Genomic DNA, 20,019 nt, shown 5'->3' with positions numbered 1-20,019 from the left:
GGTAATCTAGGGAGAACTGAGCTCTTCCTTTCCATACCTCTGGCCAAAGCACTATCCACTATTAAGGACTTCAAGAATCCTTAGTTTGTAAAAGTGTGGCCAGGAGACTGTGAATTTTTCTCCTATTTCTATTTTCTCCTTCCTGCTGACCCTTCTCTTGCTCTTCTAATTTTGTTACCTTCCATGTCGCTAGACCAGAGTGGCCGCAAACATTTGTTCAAAGCAGGTATATTTACATATGTCCACAACACCTAAATAAATGTGTACACACACACACACACACACACACACACAACAAAATAGAAATTTAAAATACGTTAAATTATTTTAGATTATTTTCCCACTTGTTTAATAGAATTAGATTCAGAACTGAAAGAAAACTTACAGTTCATTTAGTCCAATAGGTCTCAGCTGGAGGCAATATCACCCTCCATAGGGTTCTTTTGAGGGTCTGGGTGTGTTACAATGATTGAAGTTGGGGTGCGGTGTTACTTGTATTTAGTCGGGGAGCCAGGGATTTTTTTTCTTTTTTTCATTGAAGTATAGTTGATTTACAATGTTGTGTTAGTTTCTGGTGTACATCAAAGTGATTCATGTATATATATATATATATATATATATATATATATATATATATATACATACACACACACACACAAATGTATATTCTTTTTCATATTCTTTTCCATTATGGTTCCCTGTGGCCAGGGATATTAAATGTCCTGTAGCATGAGGGACAGTCCTTCACAACAACACATTTTTCTGCCTTGAATGCCAGTGGCGTCCCACTGATAAACACTGATTTGAGTTCCAAACTTCCATTTTAACAGTTGAGACACTGAGCCATAAAAAGGTGAAGAAACTTTCTTCAGGTCACTTAGCTAGTTAGTAGCACAGCCTGAGGTAGAATCTGGATCTATATATTTTTAGGAAAGGGCTCTTTTTGCTACACAAGAGGGTCTGCAGAGGTCAAAGCTATTTTCATAATAATACTAAGACATGGTTTGCTTTTAATCACTCTCATTCATGGAGTTTTCCAGAGGCCACATGATATGTGTTGATATTGTACATGAAATGTGTCAACATTTAGAAGATCTGTGAACAAATATTTTCCAAATAACAAATGCATGATATTATAGAATCACTCTTGGCTCAAAGATCCATTAAAAGTGCAAGAAGACCAATGGATTTTAATGTAACTAAATACAAAGAGTTCATTGATATGATTTAAGATTTTACCTGCACTTAACATTTAAGAAACTATCATTGATTGAGTTTTAGTGTAGTATCAAAGAAGAATACCCACAGTTATCTGAACAAGCTATTAAAATGTCTCCCTTTTCAACAGCAAATTTGTAAGAGGTCACATTTCGGTCATCTACTTCAACCAAAATAACATACTGCAACAAATCGAATGGTAGGAGAATGCAGTTGTATTCTATTAAGCCAGACACTGAAAAATTTTTGCAAAATTGTAAAGCAATGCCAATTTTCTTATGACATTAATTTTGCTTTGGAAAACATATTTATTATTCACAAAAATATGGTCTTTATATTAACGTACAATGAGTTTGTTAATATTAAGCAGAATTGATAAATACATTTTTTAACTTAGTCTAAATATCTAATACAGTAAATATCAATAGCTATAACCTACATAAACACAAGCTCTTTGGGGTCTTCAATAATTTTTAAGGAAGTGAAGGAGCCCTAAGAAGAAAACATTTGAGAACTGCTGCCCGACATTATATCCATTTGACTCAATGTGATTCTCATTGCTAAGACCAGGACTCTTGTTTTAAAAATTATTTCTCAGATGATTCTAATGCACAAACTAGCTTGAGAACCATTAAGAACCACTGACACAGAACATCTCTTTACTGAAGAAAGTCTCATTCTAATGTTGAGCTGTAGAAACAGTGCCAGGATCAAGGGCAGGCTTCAACAGGCCCACTGGGGACAGGCCATTCGCTCTGCATCTACAGGTAGCAGAGGTAAACTTCCCAGAACTGGGAAGGGAGGTGATGCCAAGGAACCCCCTGACCCAACTCCTGGTCCAGCTGATCAAGAGAAGCAGCTGGGAGTCAAACAGAGAATGAGCCTCAAGAGGAACAGTTCCAGTTCCGGACATGATTGCTGGGTTCAGTGAGAAAAGTCGTGGTCCCACTCAGGAGGATTATGATTCTCCCAGTGTCCCAACTAACTTCAAGGCCAGAGAGGGCAAAGAAGTAGCTTATGGGCCAAATTAGGCTCACAGGTGTATTATCTGTACTTCCCAGAATGTAGACACTTTCTGGAATCAGATGGAAAAATTCAAAAAAAATAAAATTTCAGATTTCTAATTTATCTTAAAATTGGAAAATCTGGTACACCCAGACCTAAACTACTGCAGCAACAATTGTCTGGAACCCCACAGCTGCTGCTGCCAACAGTTGGAGGCTGAGCCCTCCAGTGGTCCTCAGTCTCCAGGCCTCCTCACCTGTGTATGTTACTTGCCTGGCCTCTGGGGTTGCCATCCCTGTTCTAGACAGCGCAAAGAGAATGGTGGGATCCCTCGATGGCTTAAGAAGAAGACAGGAAGTAGGGCTGTACCGGTACACAAGACAGCCATACAGCTCAGAGTGACATAACAAAATCTGAAATCTGGCAGTGGAACTCCAAGTTGGTCTGATTTACCTGGGCACAAGGGTTAGAGGCAAATAGTTTGACCCTTCTACTATTGATTTTAAGTTATTGTGCTAGTAACAGCACTAGTAGTAGATCTAAAGGGCTCATATTAGCTGTAGGTAGTTGATTAACTGCATCTTATTGGTGACTATCAGAGCTCGGAGTAACCAGTATTCTCCATTCAGCATCTTTTGACATCACTGTGTGATGATGAAGAGAGCAGTTATAATAAAGCCCTTAATATCCTCCTTGTGGAAATCTCTTGCTGTGTTGCTTAATTTTCATATTTAGTCTTTGTTTGTCAAGCCAGTTAAGAAAAGCTACTTCCTCAAGTGTCGGCTCTGGATCCAAAAACATTTACCAAAGATAAGCAGTTGTCATGGCAAAAAACAACAAACCCAAAGGTGATGGATCATGGGACTTGGTTACTGTACTTGCCATGTGAATCCACACTGCCTTCAACCTTTACTTAACTCCACATGTAGCTTTTCAACACATGTCCTGGGTTGTCTCAAAAGCACTTTGCTTCTCACTTTGCAACTCCTCAAGCCAGTGGCATCCAACCACATTACGTAAATCCTTACTTACTAAATAATATTGCTTGGCAGTATTTGTCAGAATCTGGCTTTTGAGCAACCACATTCATGAAAGTTTAGAAAATGCAGATTATAGTCTAGAAGCATCTGGAATGTTTTATTTGTTTGTTTGTTGCTCATTAAAACAAATCAGTATTGAGGCAAATCTTAAGAGGTAACTTTACTAAAAACATCTTGGTCACCTGAGGTTATGATATATCTAGGTCTTGTGATTAAGTCTTCCACTGACTGATTAGATGACTTTAGTTAAGTTACTTAATTTTTCTGCAACTCCTTTGTCCAAAGATCAAGAATTCCAAATAGAGCTTTAAAATCAAATAAACCAAAAGAACTGAAAGAGGCCTCTAACTTTAGCTTAAAAACATTACTTAGCTATCTTGAGTCACCAAGTTAAAAAGCCTATCATGATTTGACTTAATTTAAGAAAAAATTTTTCTGATTAAGGAAGGATTTGCCATGCCTACAGATATCCTTCAAAACTTGATTTTAGTGACTATTAATTCATTTTGAATGTATCTTCATTTACTTAAACGAGCTCTTATTGTTGGAATTGAGGGGAGGGGGACGAATGCTTGTCCTTCACCTCGTGTGTAGTCAGAGTTGCTTCAAATTGCACCCCTCTGAGATCCTGACAGATGTTTCCTATGTTTGCAGGGAGGCACCTGGATGACTCAAGTCTGAGCCCCATCCAGGAAATCTGAGCTCAAGAGTTAAGCTGGTGACCTGCTCTGGTGGAGGCGTGCAGAACAGTTACTGCCAAGTAGGGGGGTACTTGCTGTCTCAGGATTAGGCAGGGCCAAGAATGCATGGGTTTCCTGTGACCCCAGTGTGGGAAGAGCACAGAAAAAAGAGAATCACCTTTGAGATTTCTTAGATATTATCTATGGGGATTTTAAAAGATGGCTGAAGTTTCATCAACACACATCACTTTGGAAGATGGAGTCAAATCATGAGCTTGCTGGTCACAAATAGAATATGGCAGAAGTGACGCTGCCTGTCTTTCAAGGCTAGACATGCACCCTGGAAACCTTCTGCCACCGTAGAAGAACTCTGGTTACCCTGAGGTAGCCACGTGGAGAGACAGCATGGAGAGACAGAGAAAGAGACCCAAGGTGCCCCAGGCCAGATGCCACACACGTGAGCGAGGAAGCCTTGGAGATGACAAAGCCCCAGCCACCATCTGACCGCCTGAGATGCGAAGGAAGCCTCTCCCCCTGGAGCCTAATCAGCCCCCAGATTCATGAGCAAAATATATGATTGTTATTGTTCAAAGCATTGTTTGGGTACGGTTCCTTATACAGTGGTACATAATAGGAACACCATCCGATAAGATCGCCTAAAGACATGATGGGACATTAGCACAAAAGAGCCTGGGTGGACCCCTGGTTCCATGGGTTTGGAGGAGTCAGCAACCAGCCCTCAAGTCACAGGAACTGCAGAGTCAAAGGCAATTGCAAAATAGGAGGTTTTAAAAGAACTTGCAGGAGAAAACAAAGCTTTAAACTTTTTCTAGGTCCAGCGTGAAATTGGCTTATGTTAGTCCTAGCCAGGAAAAACTTTCCTATTCTCTTCACTTCTTCTCCTTCCTTTGACTGTTTCATTATGCTGGGCCAAATATTACTTTGCCAGCAAAACATTTTAATAATTTTGAGACAGGGAAACCACCTCTAAGCATGACACGCAGAACCAAGAAGCCACAAAGGAAAAGACTGACAGGTCCGACTAAGTAAAAATGTAAGACTTTGAACTGCAAAATACAATATTTTTGAAAAGTTGAAAGATAAGCAACAAACTGGAAAACCACTGGTAGCATAAAACAAAGGATTAATTGCACATAATATATAGATTCCAACAAATCAGCTAGAAGAATATGAACAATGAGTAAATGACAGGACAAGTCTATTGATGGAATAAAGAGGATTAATCAAGAAATATTTAAAAATATATTCAAACTCACCCATCATTAAAGAAATAAAATTAAATTTATTTAATTAAATTTATCATAATTAGCATCTGTATGAGTTTCCTAGGGATACCATAACAAAGTACCACAAACTGAGTGACTTGAAAGACAGAAATGGATAGCCTCACAGTTCCAGAAGCTAAAAGTTTAAGATCATGGTATCTGCAAAGTTGGTTCCTTCTGAGGATTGTGATGGAGAATTCATTCCATGCCTCTACCCTAGCTTCTGGTGGTTTTCTGACAATTTTTGGCATTCCTTGTCTTGGAGCTGCATCTTTAAGAGGTGTTCTCCCTGTGTGCCTGTCTGTGTCTGTGTCCAAATTTGCCCTTTCTATAAGGACACCAGTCATATTGGGTTAGGGACCACGCTAGTGACCTCATTTTAACCTGGCTACCTCTTTGAAGACCCTATTTTAAAATAAGGTCACACTCTGAGGCACTAGGGGTTAGAGCTTCAACATATATTTTGAGGGGGGACACATCTCAACCATCCCAACATCCATTAAGAAAAAAGCAATAGTATTGAATATTGGAAACTACAGAAACAGACCTCTTGCATACAGCTCATGGGGTATGATGTGGTATAACATTTTGGAGAGTACCTTAGTAGTATCTCTCAGAATGATATAGTCTAAATGTGCACATCCTTTTGCTCCAGCAATTTCACTTTTGTGAATATAACAAAATCCAAAATAGGCAAAATCAACATGAAAAATGGAAACTCTGAAGGTAAGATTTCCAGGGAAATGAGGAGGAGGGTGTGTTAGGGATTTGCTACTGTTTTTAGTATTAGGTATCACAGTCAAGTGGATTTCAACCTCAATCTCAAAGCTGTCCTTCAACAATGAACACTGCTAGGCTTGATTTGTGATCTTCTGAGGAATCCTTTAGGGAATCGATGGAAGAAGTACTTCATTTCCTCCAGCTCTCTCCCCTCAAGGAAATTTCTGAGCAATAACCAACAAAGACTGCCAAATTTAGCAAATAAAAACACAGGACACCCAATTAAATTTGGAGTAAGATAAACAACGAATACATTTTGAATATATCCATGTCCTATGCAATATTTGAGACATACTCAACAAATTTTTCATTGTGTATCTTAGACTCAAATTTAACTGGACATCCTATATTTTATCTAGCAACCCAATACCTGACCCCATACTGTACAAAGCAAGAGTGCCTGGCCCTTGGGAGTTAGGATGCGATAATGTGATTTTACTGTGCTGTGCTTTTGTAGAAGTTTTTTTTAAAAAGCAACAACAAAATCCCCAAAACGAAAAACAAAACCAAAAAACCTTAAAGAACAGAACATGTGACAGTGGCAGCAAAAGAGGTAACAGGAGCTGGTCTCATGTAAATACTATGTTAATTAAAACAGACGGATCTGGAGCATAAACAAAATAGCTGCAGGGGGCTGGTTTTTGTTCTCGCTGGGTTTCTTAATATAGTAACTCAGTTCCCATCCTGTTAGCACTCTTCCCTTATCAAACATTGAACTGGGGTATAAGGAAGTTTAAATTACCAGTGATTGGAGAGTCATTTTCTAAACACTTGAAACAGATGGTTTACTGCCTGAAAAGCATGCTTCTTTTCGGGGAATGGAGTGTTGAGCTTGGCTATTTCAGGAAAATGTTCGGCTGCAGCTCACGTACTGACATCACGTTTGCCACGCGGATGAACACTTTCCCCTCTGATCTGTTCCTTCTGTCGAGTTTACCCACTGGCGAAGGTCTTATTTTGAATGCTGCTTGCTTGTTTCTTGCAGATTACATTGGGCAAAAGCCTACTTACTCCTCCCATATGACGTCTCACAGTTTCAGAGAAACACCAATAACCATGATTTTTTTAAATGACTGTCATTTGAGAGTGTACAGTTGATAGAGTTCTGCTAGCTGAGCAGTAGTGAACTTAACAAAAAGAGAACGTCCTTTTGCCCTTTTTGGGGGGATCTAGGATCCAGTCCAGGATCATGTGTTGCCTATGGTTGTCATGTCTCTTTAGCCTTTTTTAATCTCTAACAGTTCCTCAGTTTTTCTTTGCCTTCCAGCGAGGATTTTAGAGAGTACAGTCTGGTTATTTTCTAGAATGTTCTCCAAACGGATTCCTCTGATATTTCCTCATAAATGGTCAGGTTACATCATACATTTTAGGCAAAAATACTAATGAGGGGTTAGAACTGGATTTTTCTAGCACCACTTCCATGCTGTGGGAGAAACCTGGCCTTGTGTCCTGTGAGTGAAAATTTTCTGCTGAATCCCGATTTGACGACAGCTCTTCACACTTCCCACCAAAGAATCTTAATTTGAACTGAGTGGCCCAAAGTTTGTATAAGAGTCTCAGAATCACATGTAAGAGTAAAAATGGGTTGGGGTGTCTGCGTGTTTCCAGGCTTTCTCCTTGGGATGATATGAGCTCCTTTGAATCTGTGTGAACGCTCTGAGGAAGGTTAAGAGAGGGCAGGAGCTGGTTCTTGTAAACTGACAGTTTGGGAGAGTGAGTTGGAGATAATCGCATAATCCATTTATAACCACCCAAGTTAACAAGCTCTCACCTTCTCCAAACAGGCCCCTTATTTACAAATAGTCACTTCTGCACAAAAGCGGGCTCTCATCATGTGACTGAAGCCACATGCAGTCCGTCTCATGGCATTATTTTCCCGTAACACCACAAAGATCAATTCACCTTAGGAGCACTGATAGAACCCGTAAATATTATTAAATGCATAATCTAAGATTTGAAAATGATTTTTTATCTTACTTTGTAGACAAACTAGCCCCCAAATTGCTTGCAGGCCTGTCTGCCCAACGCGATGCCAGACTCTATCAGTAGATGAGAAACTTCTAGAACCATGATGGCTGGTTCTGCGCTGCCATGCTCAAGTCAGACCACAGGTGGAGAACAGTCCAAGCTCCACACTGGGAGAGGCACTCAGAAATGGAACTATTTACAGAAGAGAATGAATGTGTTGCTAAAGAATTCAAAATCAAGTCATAAGAATGGCTTTTCGAAGGTTTTTTCAGTCCAGCCCTGGCCTAGGCCCCATCTCGGGTTCTCAGCCCCCTTTCCTCCAGGACTGGAACTGTTGTCCTGCCTTTATCACTCCTCCTGATACTGGGAACAAGGGTCGTGCTCCCTGCTGACGCACTTGCCAGATATAGCCCACCGGCCAGCACATTGGAGGATCCCCTCCAAAAGAGGTGCAGGTTGATTGTCTGAGGGAAGGATTTGGGGCCCACCTGGGAATGTCTCCCTGTCCTTCAAATCCCACATTCTGCCATAGATTCAACTTCCTTCCAGGACAGACAGCAGCGTCTGTTTGTCCCCCAGGCCTATTACCCCCTCAGGGCCCAAGTCTAGCCTAGGTGCAGGCCTTCCTTCTGTTTCCAGCTGGCCGAGGGAGCCCGCTGTTTCTGGCCATGTGTTCAAACACACACTATTACAGGAAAAGGGGGACAGTGGATGCAGAAGGACAGGAGAGCTGTCTGCAAGCCAGAGGGACTGTCATGAAGATGGATTAGATGTTCACAAGGGTTGGGAACAGGGAAGTTTTGAGGGACACCAGAAGGGTCTTCAGTTCCATATAAGGAAGAACTCTAGTGACTTTCTGCTTACCTTTGTCTCTCCTGCAGTAACTCGTGGGCATAATGAACTAACCTATTTGATGAAATGAGTACAAAGCAATCCCTCTAAAAATGTACTAGCTGCCCTTAAGAAGGTAGTGTGCTCCCTTCTCATCACTAATATTTGCGGAAAAGATGAAAAGTGCTTTGGTGGCTGCCAGAGGGAGTGGCCCTCAGATAACTTCAAAATTCCCTTCTAAGCTTGAGAGTCTGTAAAGTTTCGGTAATCAAGTTTCAGTGAACTTTAGCCTAGATATGTTTCCCAAAGTAATTTCTGTTTCATCTGTCTCATTCCAAACTCAAGAAATATTTCACAATTATTGACAAAGAGGAGCCAATTTCATTGTCTATGTATGTCTCTGGCATTGTTGGGTTTCACAGAAAGTTGTGTAAAATGGGAGAAGCATATCCTCACTCTCTGGTGAGACCACTTAGAAGCCAAAACTAACTCATCGATTCTTCAGGCCGTGCTCTATGAACATAGCAGGAAGCTCTACTCCATCTGGATAGACTGTGAAAACGAAACGTTAAAAAAAAGAAAAGAAAAGAAAAGAAAAGAAAAAAAAAGGGAGGCAGGGCATGCAGAAAAGATTTCATCTCAAGGAAAAATAAGCTGCACATAATTATTGTCAAAATAATTTTTCCATTTTATTTAACAAGATGATTCTGAATGTACACAGGTGGCTTATGAACACAGTGTAAAATATTTATTGCCATCTTCACTGTAGTCTAATAATTACTATGTAAATTTGGACAGGGTTTTACACGAAAACATGAACATGCTTCAGCTGGTTCGGTGTGACCGTGGGATTCGTGGATTTCCCATGTTTGTGGAGGCTCGTTAGGTGGGCACGAACACGTCGACATCCCCACGGCAATCAGGCCAGACACTCACAAAACAAGTGCTCATATGTGATAGGAACATGCGGATCATGACAAACGGGCATTCCTTGACAGGGTTGTTCAGATACATTTCCACACCCAGAAACACCCCTTTATGCTGCTCTGATACAACGTTATCTACTTTCCTTCCATCTAATGTGTGAAATCAAATGTCCTTGTTGGAGACAAGAAAATGCACAGAGTCACAGAAGCATTGCTTTTTTACCAGATCCGAAAAGGGCTAAGTACAACCCACGGTGACTCTGTGAAAAGATCCCAGGCCTTTGGATAGGACAGCATCCCCTCAATGTTCCAGACAAATTGCAAATGGCTTTGCTAAAACACTGCTGGGCTGTATGGTCTCTTGAACAGTCCAGTAAGAAGCCGTATGTAAAATTCCTTTCTATGAAAATATCTTTTACTTAGAGAATATAGATTCCAAAGAATACCAAAACATTTACTAACATTAATTTCTGGGAAAAGTATTTGCCATTCATTTCCAAAAAAATTATAGGCAGGGAAAGAATTTAGGTACCTTGAGACTGATTCTTTTGGGAAATCACTAAATTAACCTTTTATTTTACATTTATAGAGTAATGCTTCCAATTACAAATGGATTTGTCCAATTGGGTCTCTGAATTGGTGGGTCATTGAAGGTGATGGATACAGTCAGAGGGGAAGCACCAGTTTAGGGGCATGAAAAGCCCCCATTAAATACCGTCTCCATTCACTGAGCAGCAAACATAGTCCCTCACAGCCTGACATTTGCCTCTCACAGTAAAATGACAGTCAGCTTATTAGAATGATATTTATTGGTTAAATATTTTCTGGAACACCTACACTTCAGTTAAAACTGTCCTATTTAGAAATCAGTGAATATGCTAAGGGGCTCACAGCATGCCTACAAGATACAAATATACACAGTTACGGCAAGCTTCTGGCAAGGCTCCTCGAAGTAACAGGAAATGTTGATGCAAAAAGACAGAGGTGAGAATACAGGCCATACACTGTAGAGGAGCCATACTCAGGGGAAGGTACTATTTGAAAAGCACAGAAGACTCTTTTATCCAAGAGGGAATCACAAACATAAAAATAAAATATTTGGTATTCTACACTATATTACAAAAAATAAATATATCCATCAATAAATAGTAGGAAGCCTAGAAACTTTTACATGAATATTTTGGTTGTTGGCTGCCAAAGTCCCCCTGCTACCTTTCTCAAGAGTCATTTAGGTTTATCAACTTCAGCGATGATAATTCTGCCATAAAAGTGTAAAAAAAGACAGGTGTGGCATAGAGCAAAGGTCTGTGACCAGAGAAGACAGTAGTGAGTTCTACTTTCCTAAGGATCTGACACCTTCTTGGCTTCGTATTCGTGCAGTGAGGTAAAGGAATTGCGAGCATGCTTCAGGAGGCCTGAGGGGAGCTGGCAGGACCCCTCTCTTTATGGTCGGTGTGTTTTAATTTTTTGATGACAAGAAAGCAAAAAAAGAAAAAAAAAAAAGCAACTAGCAACATTTGAATAACCAATAGGTGGCTTTCTGCACTCTTTCCATAGGGTAGAAGAAAATCTTAGAAACGCGTGTTTACCTCTGGACTGTGGTAAAAGGAGAAACATCTGGCATATGCAGCCTGATTGCCAACAGCCTAGATTTTCACATGTCTTTAATGGAAGAGTGACTGTAAGGGCTCACAACAAAGCTTCCCTAGGAACCTGGGAGAGCCAGCAGAGGGCATGAGGAAAGCAGTCTGGCATGTCACATCTTTAGGGTTCTAATATCAGCGTGCTAATAACAGGAGGATACCAGAGTTGGCAGACGTGGCTCCCGAGAGCTTACTGTTACGTTTTTGGGTATTTTGCAAGCCAGTTGACATCACATTGGTAGCTTGAAGTAGGCCATGGAGGGGGTATTTGCGCCACTGAAACCCACAAATCAGAGCTATTCCCTCCCCACAACCCGCACCTCGCCGCTGCTGGGTATAAAGCATTCACCAGCATACCACTGTCTTATGTATTTTACATATAAAAGAAAATTCTGCTTGATTTTTATCTAGTTAGAACAATCCCATTCAACCAAGGTTTTACCGTTATGTCTATTACAGTGTCCTTTAGAAAGGATAAGAAGTACCGTAGAGTATATGAGTATACAGTACGTACCATGGATCCATGGATGTAAAGAATGCACCCCATCCCACGGAGGGTATTAAGCTTGGCTATATAAAGCCAGTTAGACACACACACGCAAGCACACCGTTTTCTATGGAGGGTATTCCATAAATGAATGATTCTGAGTTGCATGGCTATCTCAAATTGTCAATCACTGTATACCCACTGATGGCCAGAATACCACTCTTGCAGGGGCAATGGATTCTCCAGGATTCACCCTCTGGATACCAGTGGACAACAGATGTGCAGAGCTGAGGGCCAAATTGGGCAAAATGTCCTTCAAAATAGCTTCCCTGGCCTCTATTTTCTAGGGCAAGATGAGATTATAACCCCAGAGGTTTGTGAAAGCAAGCCTGATGGTTTTCCAGGGTAAAAAAAAAAAGAAGTGCAAGCCTTTTTAAAGAAGCATTCAGGGGGGTGAGGGGGGGACAATGTACTGGAAACCACATTCCCGATTCTAGGTTGGACCATCCACGTGGTCTGCCTGGAGGTGTCAGAACAGTCTGAGAACTGCTCTGCTGTGGTTCTCCCTGCACAACGCCTGTGGCCCTGCACGGGGGGCACTGGGACCAAGTCTCAGTGTCCTTCCAACTGGCCAACTAATGGGCAGATGCCCCAGACCATTGTCATCAGGAATATTTCCCAGTCCCTTAGTCCTGGCCAGTTCCCAAACAGAAAGACTGCAGACTGGGAAGGTTGGGAAGGCTACAGGGTTTCCATCATGGGGCAAACCTGATTTCCAAATTCCAGCTTAGCTTTCGAGTCATTTGGTTGTGTGTCTATTTCTTAATTCATTTATTTAAATGTATTCATTTCGACTCTGGTTCTCTTTTTCTTACACTTAAGTATTCTTCATGAACAAAACATTTTATATATTAGCAACTCAACTAAATAAAATATCAGGGGGAAATCTAGAAATTAGAGCACTAAATCCTTTTATCCCAAGAGCAAACGCTTTCAGGTGTCCTCTTCCGGCTCAAAGCAGGGGCAATGAAGGCCAAGGATGATAGGGGACGCATGAATGGGAGAAGGACACAAAGTGTTCAGGCAAAAAAGAGGGAGGGAAGGGAAAAGGCAGAAAACAGCAAGAGCAGAGGTTCAGAGGCAAAGGAGAAATATGAAGAATTGAAGAAAAATAGTAAGAGGAGTCCAACAAACAGATCCCTTCTGATTTTTCCTCCTCTTGGTCTTTGTTAATTTTATTTTGTCCAAGATATTTAACTCTCCAATTAGAACTGCTTATAATTTTACAAACACGTCCTAGGACAACATCTCTATCCTTTGCCCCTCCTCCCCTAAGAGCCCCTCCCACCTCTTGTACCCTCTGCAGCCATAAAGGCCAACACACATGGCCTTGCCTTCCTGTTGCCTTAGGAACAGATGAAGTCCCCTCTGCTTTCCTTTCTTGACCAGGCACTGCCCTCTAGAGCACACTGGTCCCCCGTGGGCTCATTCTTTGCTGTTGTCCCTTAAGGCCACTGCCCCTTGAAGCCACTTGGTTTGTGTATCAAATAACCCCTCCCCTCAAACATGCAGCCTTCTTTACCAGGCCCTGCTGCTCTGAGTAATAGCAGAAACTCAACTGACAAAAGCTACCCCTACATTTCCAGTAGTATTTCGGAAATGTAATACTTCCTAGGATGGTTAAATTCCTGGTGCAAATTATCCCGATGGAAATACTACTTAGAGAAGAGGTGACCAAGAACATCCCACTGCCTTTTAACATATACACATTTGATTGGGTTATGCACATGTGTGAGTAGAATCTGCCTCTATAGAACCAAAAGGATTTTATAAGTTTATCTATGTACACATATACATACACAAATATCTACCTCCCTCGACACTGTTTTTCTGCTTAGGGGTGTTGCTTTCGAATAGGCCTAAAGGGCAAGTAGTGTGGGCTTGCCACTTACTATTAGAGATGGCCTTGCCAGGAAATGGCAAGTCCAAAGAAACATAGATTGGAAGGGACTAGACTGTGGAGTAAATTATGCATTTCCTACAACAAACCGACCTGTCAAATTCCCTAAGGCAGCAAGCTTCTATGATCTGTACACCCTTATTAAATAATCTCATTAAATAGGAACACAAAATATACACATTTACAGTTATTAAATAAGCCACAGGACTCCTCTTCTATCTACAGCCACACTCAGAGACGGCCATGCCCTCATATTTAAACTTGTAGGTGACGACACCTTTGTCTAAATAGAGAATGGAGATGGGCTCCAGCTTGGTGGGCACACAGCAGGCTTTGGAAGCCTTCTGGGAATTCTTGAGGTGGACCAAGGCCTGGATAATCGCATGCTTCGTGGGGGTGAGATGCTCTGCCAGGGGGTAATTGCAAACACCACGGCATTCGTAGGCTTCGTATCCAGGCGGGGCGATGATCCAAGAGTCCCAGCCAATCTCCTTGAAGTCGATGTAGAGCGGGGTCCTCTTGCAGTAGTTTCCTTTTGCATTCCTTCTGATGCGGGCAGTGGAGTCATAGATGATGTTTGACCTCATCTGCAGCAAAGCCTCTTCCCCAGGTCCGCTGGAATAACCTTCCAATCCCAGGTTGTCCATCTCCGGAAGTTGCTCGTGGGCAATCATTTCATTCAGTTCCTCCTTCCGCTCCTTCTCACTGCTTTGGTCATCAGAAAACACGACAAGCAAAGGGACATGCTTATTCCGGGCACTGGTGTCTATTTCCAGTTGTCCCCTGCCAGCATCCTCCATTTCATGTTTGCTCTCAATGTGAACCTCCAGCTGGTGGGTGGATGAGCCTGACTTTTGCCAATGCCTGATGGCATCGGTGACATCAAAAGTCTCCCACTCACTGTTGGTTCCATAGATCTCCCCTGACACCAAAACCAGCATGCTTCTTTCACCCTCACCGTCCCCTTTGCTCTCTAGTACTTCGAAAATGGTAATTTTCCGGTCCACTCCTTCATATATCATGCGATCTCTTTGCACCAGGGTGTACAACCTGAGTTCAGCCATGATGACCTCTTCATGGTGAGGGATGGACACATTGAAGAGGAGAGGGTATTTTCGGAGCCCATTAAAACTGGCTGGTTGGGAAAACAGATCTGAAAAAAAAAAAAAAAGAAATCAGATTTGCAGTATGTTACAGAGAAAAACAGAGGCTTATTTATTCAATAAGGGTGCCTGTCCATTCAGGAGGCTTGATACAGAGAGAATGAGGGAAAATCAATGAAAACAAACACAGTGTTAGCATTCTCTAAGAGAGAATACTGAAAGGTCAAGGGTAGAACGCTAGACTGAGTTAAGCTGCCAAGACTAAAATGGAAAATGGCCGCCTCGTGAATGAGAGAAAACGCACCCAGCCTTGTTTGCGTAGCTTATCGGTCACAGAATTATAGACCTGGGAGGGACCTTGGAGATTGTCCAGGCAAACCCCCAATTTTTCTAACCAGTGAGGAGCTATCAAATGAGACACGTGTGGTGGTTGTTTTTTTCTTGAAGCTTTTCAGTGACAAGGATGTCATGGCTTTTCCTATTTGTACTTGTAATGGATGGAGACCCTCACATAGTCGGGGTCTTCCTGAAAAACATCCATGTAGACCAGGGGTTGGTAAACCTAGCCCACAGGCCAAATCAGGCCTGCCACCTGTTTTTGGAAATAAAGGGTTACTGGAAAACAGCTTCACCCATTCATTTCTGCATTGTGTTTGTGGCTATTGTTGCACTACAATGGCAGAATTAAATAGTCTCGACCAAGATCATACGGCCCACAAAACCTAAAATATTTACTATCTCTCTGGCCCTTTACAGGAAAAGTTTGCTGATCCCTGCTTTAGACAACAAAGTCTGACAAGGTCAACAAGATAGGCATAACACTAAGGGGGTCACAGCAGTTGAATTTGGGGTTTATGGTCCTCCGTAAGGTAGAATGAGGGGAAGCGAACCTTGGGGATAGATTGGTTGCCTTAATTTTGTACTCTTAGCACCTGTCATGGAAGTGCAGCACATAGGAATCACTCAGAATGTTTATGAAACAAAATTGTAAAGGTCCTGTAGTCTTAGAAGAACACCTCCAAATATTATTATGTTGACTCCCTATCTGAGAATTTTATAGGTGTCCAAATCTCCTCTACACATGTCCCAGGTAATCCCTGTCCACAAGGAATCCCTGAAGACATCTATCATAAATCAAAAAGTTCCATGACACCAAAGATGCTGAAGACCACCAATTGAGGGGGTCGCTATCATCTTTGGCAGCCTTTTCCCAATTGTATATCCAATTCATGATTTCAGTGAGGTCCTTGTGCCAGATTGTACTTTTAAATATTTTTCTTTAACTTGATATTATTGTTTTTATACTAACTTCCTCTTTTAGACTTGTCCTAAGCAACAGTATTCATGAAATGAGGGGTTCGATATGATAGTTATGTGGATTTTTTTCAATCCACTTTAATAAAAACATATACTGATTTCACATGATTCACAGCTTCCTCTGGGTACCACCTAAAATCATCTCATACACTGCCAGTGAGAATTACAGGTCAGTGGAATGAATTTAAACTCTCTAGCACGGCTCGCAAAGCTAGCTATAATTAGGTCTTAACCTCTTGATCCAGTCATAGCTCCCATTCATCCCCTACAGCATGGAACATTGCAATTTATCAATTAATATTTGTAGAAATGTTAAACAAATTCTATTTAAAGTAGACTGAGATCTTCAGTACTTGCCAAAACACTCCTTTGCTTTACTGTATACTGCACCTTTGGATAGGTTCTTCTGACCCTTGGAAAGCTCTACCCCCTCATCCCCATCTATCTAGCTGTGACCCCTCCCTATGGGGCCCTCCCTTCTTCACCTCCCTATCTGGGAGCCCACTCCTCTCTGGGTAACTTGAGTATTTACCCTCTATACCTCTCCTTTGACCTTGCCATTTACATCCTTGATTTTCAGTTGTCTTTATGAATGGATTTTTCCCAACTAGATTGTCATCCTACTGACACATACCACAGCTTAACCCCCCTTCTATGCCTCCAGTCTACCATGATGCTTTAAACAGAGGTAACACTTTAAAAATATTGATGAGTTCATGATTCTGGGCATCAGACCGAATTGATTTATGGGCATGACATATGTCCTTCATACATCAAGTAATATGGTAGTTGTCCCCCGCCCGTTATAGTAATGGAGAAAACTTGATTCCCCTTGGACTGGAAACATGAGAAGACCAAAAGTAGGGGAATAGACTGGTTGCTCCATCCATTAGAAAAATGCACAATAAAAGCTCACTGTAGTGGGAGGAAGGGTTTACCAAGGAGCACAAGGACATTTTTGGTGGTATGAATGTGTTCACTATCTTGATGGTGGTGATGGTTCCAATGGATGTTTACATATGTCAAACCCTGTCAAAGTATACACTTTAAATATGTGAAGTTTATTGTTTATGTCCATTATACTTCAATAAAGCTGATATAAAAATAAGTTCACTGTGCACGTGCAAATACAGTAATAATGGAGGTGTTACCTTTCAGGCAAGGGAGCTAGTGTTTGCTGAGCAAATTTCACATGCCAGGTGCTTTGCAAATTGTTTCATTTAGTTCTTACAATAACCCTATAATGTTGGTATTGGTATTCTGTTCATTTGATTCTGGAAGAAATCAAGCCTCAGTGCAGAGAACTGACCTCCCCAAGATGACAAGGAGAGGTCAAAGCAGTGGTAGGAAATAAAGTCATGCTTTTTCCACCTTGAAGCAGCACTTGTTTTCCCCTGTTAGTTAGATTTGGAGGAGGTTTTGTTTTGTTTTGTTTTGTTGGTCTTCGTCTCCTAGGGAGTTGCACTGAGCAAATGGTAGAGAATCAAAGAAAGACAATAACAGCCGACAGGGCGAGCCCAGTGCAGGATTCATGACCTTGGGCTGTGCATTTTCACCAGTGGATTGGCAGAGGTGGGGGCAGCTGGGTTGTCCACTGAGAGGTTTGCTCCTGCCCTCACTGATCTTCAGTAATAAGAAGCTCTGAAAACTCCATTTCCTCACCTGGACCATCCAAATCCTCCACAGAAGTGAGAACTGAAAAACTCCTATTTTCCCCAGGGATGCGAATATTTTCCCACCCACACCCTGAGCCAGCCACCCAGGGATCCGCACTCAGAAACATTAGGAAGGCTTCCCAGGGAAGGAGGATGTTTATTTTCAATTCAGACTGACCACAGAAAGAATCTGTAATTTCAGCTTGTCATTTCCATTATGTTACTAAATGTTACTAAGTCACATTTCCAATATGTTACTAAATATTTGAAATTTTGGCAGTCACCTAAATTTTAAAGGCAAATAGTATCTCCAGGACTGAGCAATACCTATTCAACATTTCCCTCAATGCCTGGAATTTAAGGAATTCATTAGTAACAACTGACATTTGTTTAATACTTCATAGTAATGTAGTACTTTCTTACTTGTAACCTCTTTGAAATTGCTCAATTGTGTTACGTAGGTATATTGTCCCCAGTTTACAGATGAGGAAATTCAGATTCAGAGAAATTAAGCTAATTATCCACATCTACTAAGTCAACCCTGTCTGAAAAATCCAAATCTTGAGCTAAATCTTGTCACTGCCTTTTTGCTTTCAAGAATATTTGGCCAACATCTAGCCAAACCCTCTTTTGTACCTGATTAATGACTATAAAAGCATAATTGGTAAATATGAAAGAATTAGTTATTTTGGACCCACAACTTTTACCACAGATATTAGAAAAAATTTTTCTTGATTACTTGTACCATATTAAATAAAGGATTAACTTGCTAAGTCATTAGATTTAGTACTGAATAAAGATCTGGGGGCAGAAAACACACTTTTCCCGCTGATATTTAAAGCTGGTACATTGCTCTTCATAAAGACACAGAATAAGCTGTATCATTAATTGGGCCATGCGCACTTCCTGGAAACTATAAACAGTGCTTCAAGGATATACACGTCACAACAAACAAAACAAAACTTTAGGAAGAATCTCTAAAATATGTTTCCGTCCTGTTTGAACATTTCTTAAATAAGGTCACAAAACTGAAACTCACCCAAAGTTTGAGTGAAACACAAATCACAACTTTCTGTATTTTACCTATTGTCATCATTTTCATTCTATGTAGAAGTTGACAAATTTTGTAGTCAATTAAAGGCTAAACGGAACTGAGCCCTATCTGGAAAATGACAGACAAAGGTATAGTGGTAGACCAACATTAGTATTTTTTATTACCTGCTGTCCAAATTGAAAATTTGCAAAGACCCAATTATAATGTCAAAATGGTAGACACTTTATGGCATTGGATTAAAAGATATTCTTTAATACCTTTTAATAATATTTGGAAAATGACCATAAAAACGGTATAGACCAAAATGTGCCTTGTTTTGGGGTATCTGTGTACACACACCCCTATATAGATGTTTTCACCTTTATCATTTCCACGCATTGTAAATTTACTCACCGCTTCTAAAAACTCGAATCCAAATTTGATCAGTAAAATCTCCACTTACCTTCATTCTTGAAACTCCTAATGATGTTGGCAGATGGTATGGAGGTCCTATCTGTTGCAAATTTGTTGTAGAGTTCCAACATGTACTCTGGTGGGTCAACCTTGGCTGCATCCTGCATCGGGATGTCCGACAGGTTCAATGTCTTGAGAAACTCTTTCTTCATGCTCTGTAGCAGTGTGTTAAAGTCGACACCATCTTGCTCTGAGAAGACATCATCAAAGAGGGGCATATCTTCTTCCAGAGGCGACTGCTCCAGGCTCATGATGGGGCTGCCAGAAACCGAGTGAGCCACCAGGCAGGAGAGAGCACACAGCTGCAGGGCCAGGGAACCCATGACTCTGCTCCGGCCCCCAGGCCAACCCAGGAAGGTTTAGCGCTCCTGAGCTCTAAGTGGCAGTTTTATCTTGCGGAGCGTAAATGTCTCGTGTCACTGGAGACAAGTTTGGAAACTTCCCCTCTCTCCCTCCCCCTACCACTCTTCCTCTCCCCCCCCCAAAATCAGGTTGCAGTAATTGGATAACAAAATCCCCCATAGGGGCCTAGCCTTTCTTATCTCCCTAGTGTAAACTTGTGCACCAGATTTTGTTTCTATCTTGCAATCCTTTTTTCTTTTAATGAGCATTT

At 41.2% G+C, this 20,019-nt stretch overlaps 1 protein-coding gene across 1 annotated transcript; it reads right to left on the bottom strand.

Moving 5' to 3' along the window:
- Window positions 1-13,662: 13,662 nt before the first annotated feature.
- BMP10 (bone morphogenetic protein 10) lies at window positions 13,663-19,731 on the bottom strand. Its single transcript, XM_007189772.1, has 2 exons — window positions 19,396-19,731; window positions 13,663-14,977 (listed from the first exon to the last, which is right to left on the bottom strand). Exons 1-2 carry the CDS (start codon window positions 19,727-19,729, stop codon window positions 14,040-14,042), a joined length of 1,272 nt encoding a protein of 423 aa, XP_007189834.1. The 5' UTR covers window positions 19,730-19,731; the 3' UTR covers window positions 13,663-14,039.
- Between the last annotated feature and the right edge of the window lie 288 nt (window positions 19,732-20,019).

This window comes from Balaenoptera acutorostrata, chromosome 12 (assembly GCF_949987535.1).
Source record: "Balaenoptera acutorostrata chromosome 12, mBalAcu1.1, whole genome shotgun sequence".
In the NCBI taxonomy this organism is placed as follows: Eukaryota; Metazoa; Chordata; class Mammalia; order Artiodactyla; family Balaenopteridae; genus Balaenoptera; species Balaenoptera acutorostrata.
Note: the sequence above shows the minus strand (reverse complement) of the source record. Positions and strands in the feature narration are given on the sequence as shown.

Excerpts from the sequence above, each read along its gene's own strand:
- BMP10 (XM_007189772.1), bottom strand. The coding sequence starts at position 19,729 with ATGGGTTCCCTGGCCCTGCAGCTGTGTGCTCTCTCCTGCCTGGTGGCT. Across the intron at positions 14,978-19,395 it reads TAGGAGTTTCAAGAATGAAG|ATCTGTTTTCCCAACCAGCC; the intron begins GTAAGTGGAGAT and ends TTTTTTTTTCAG.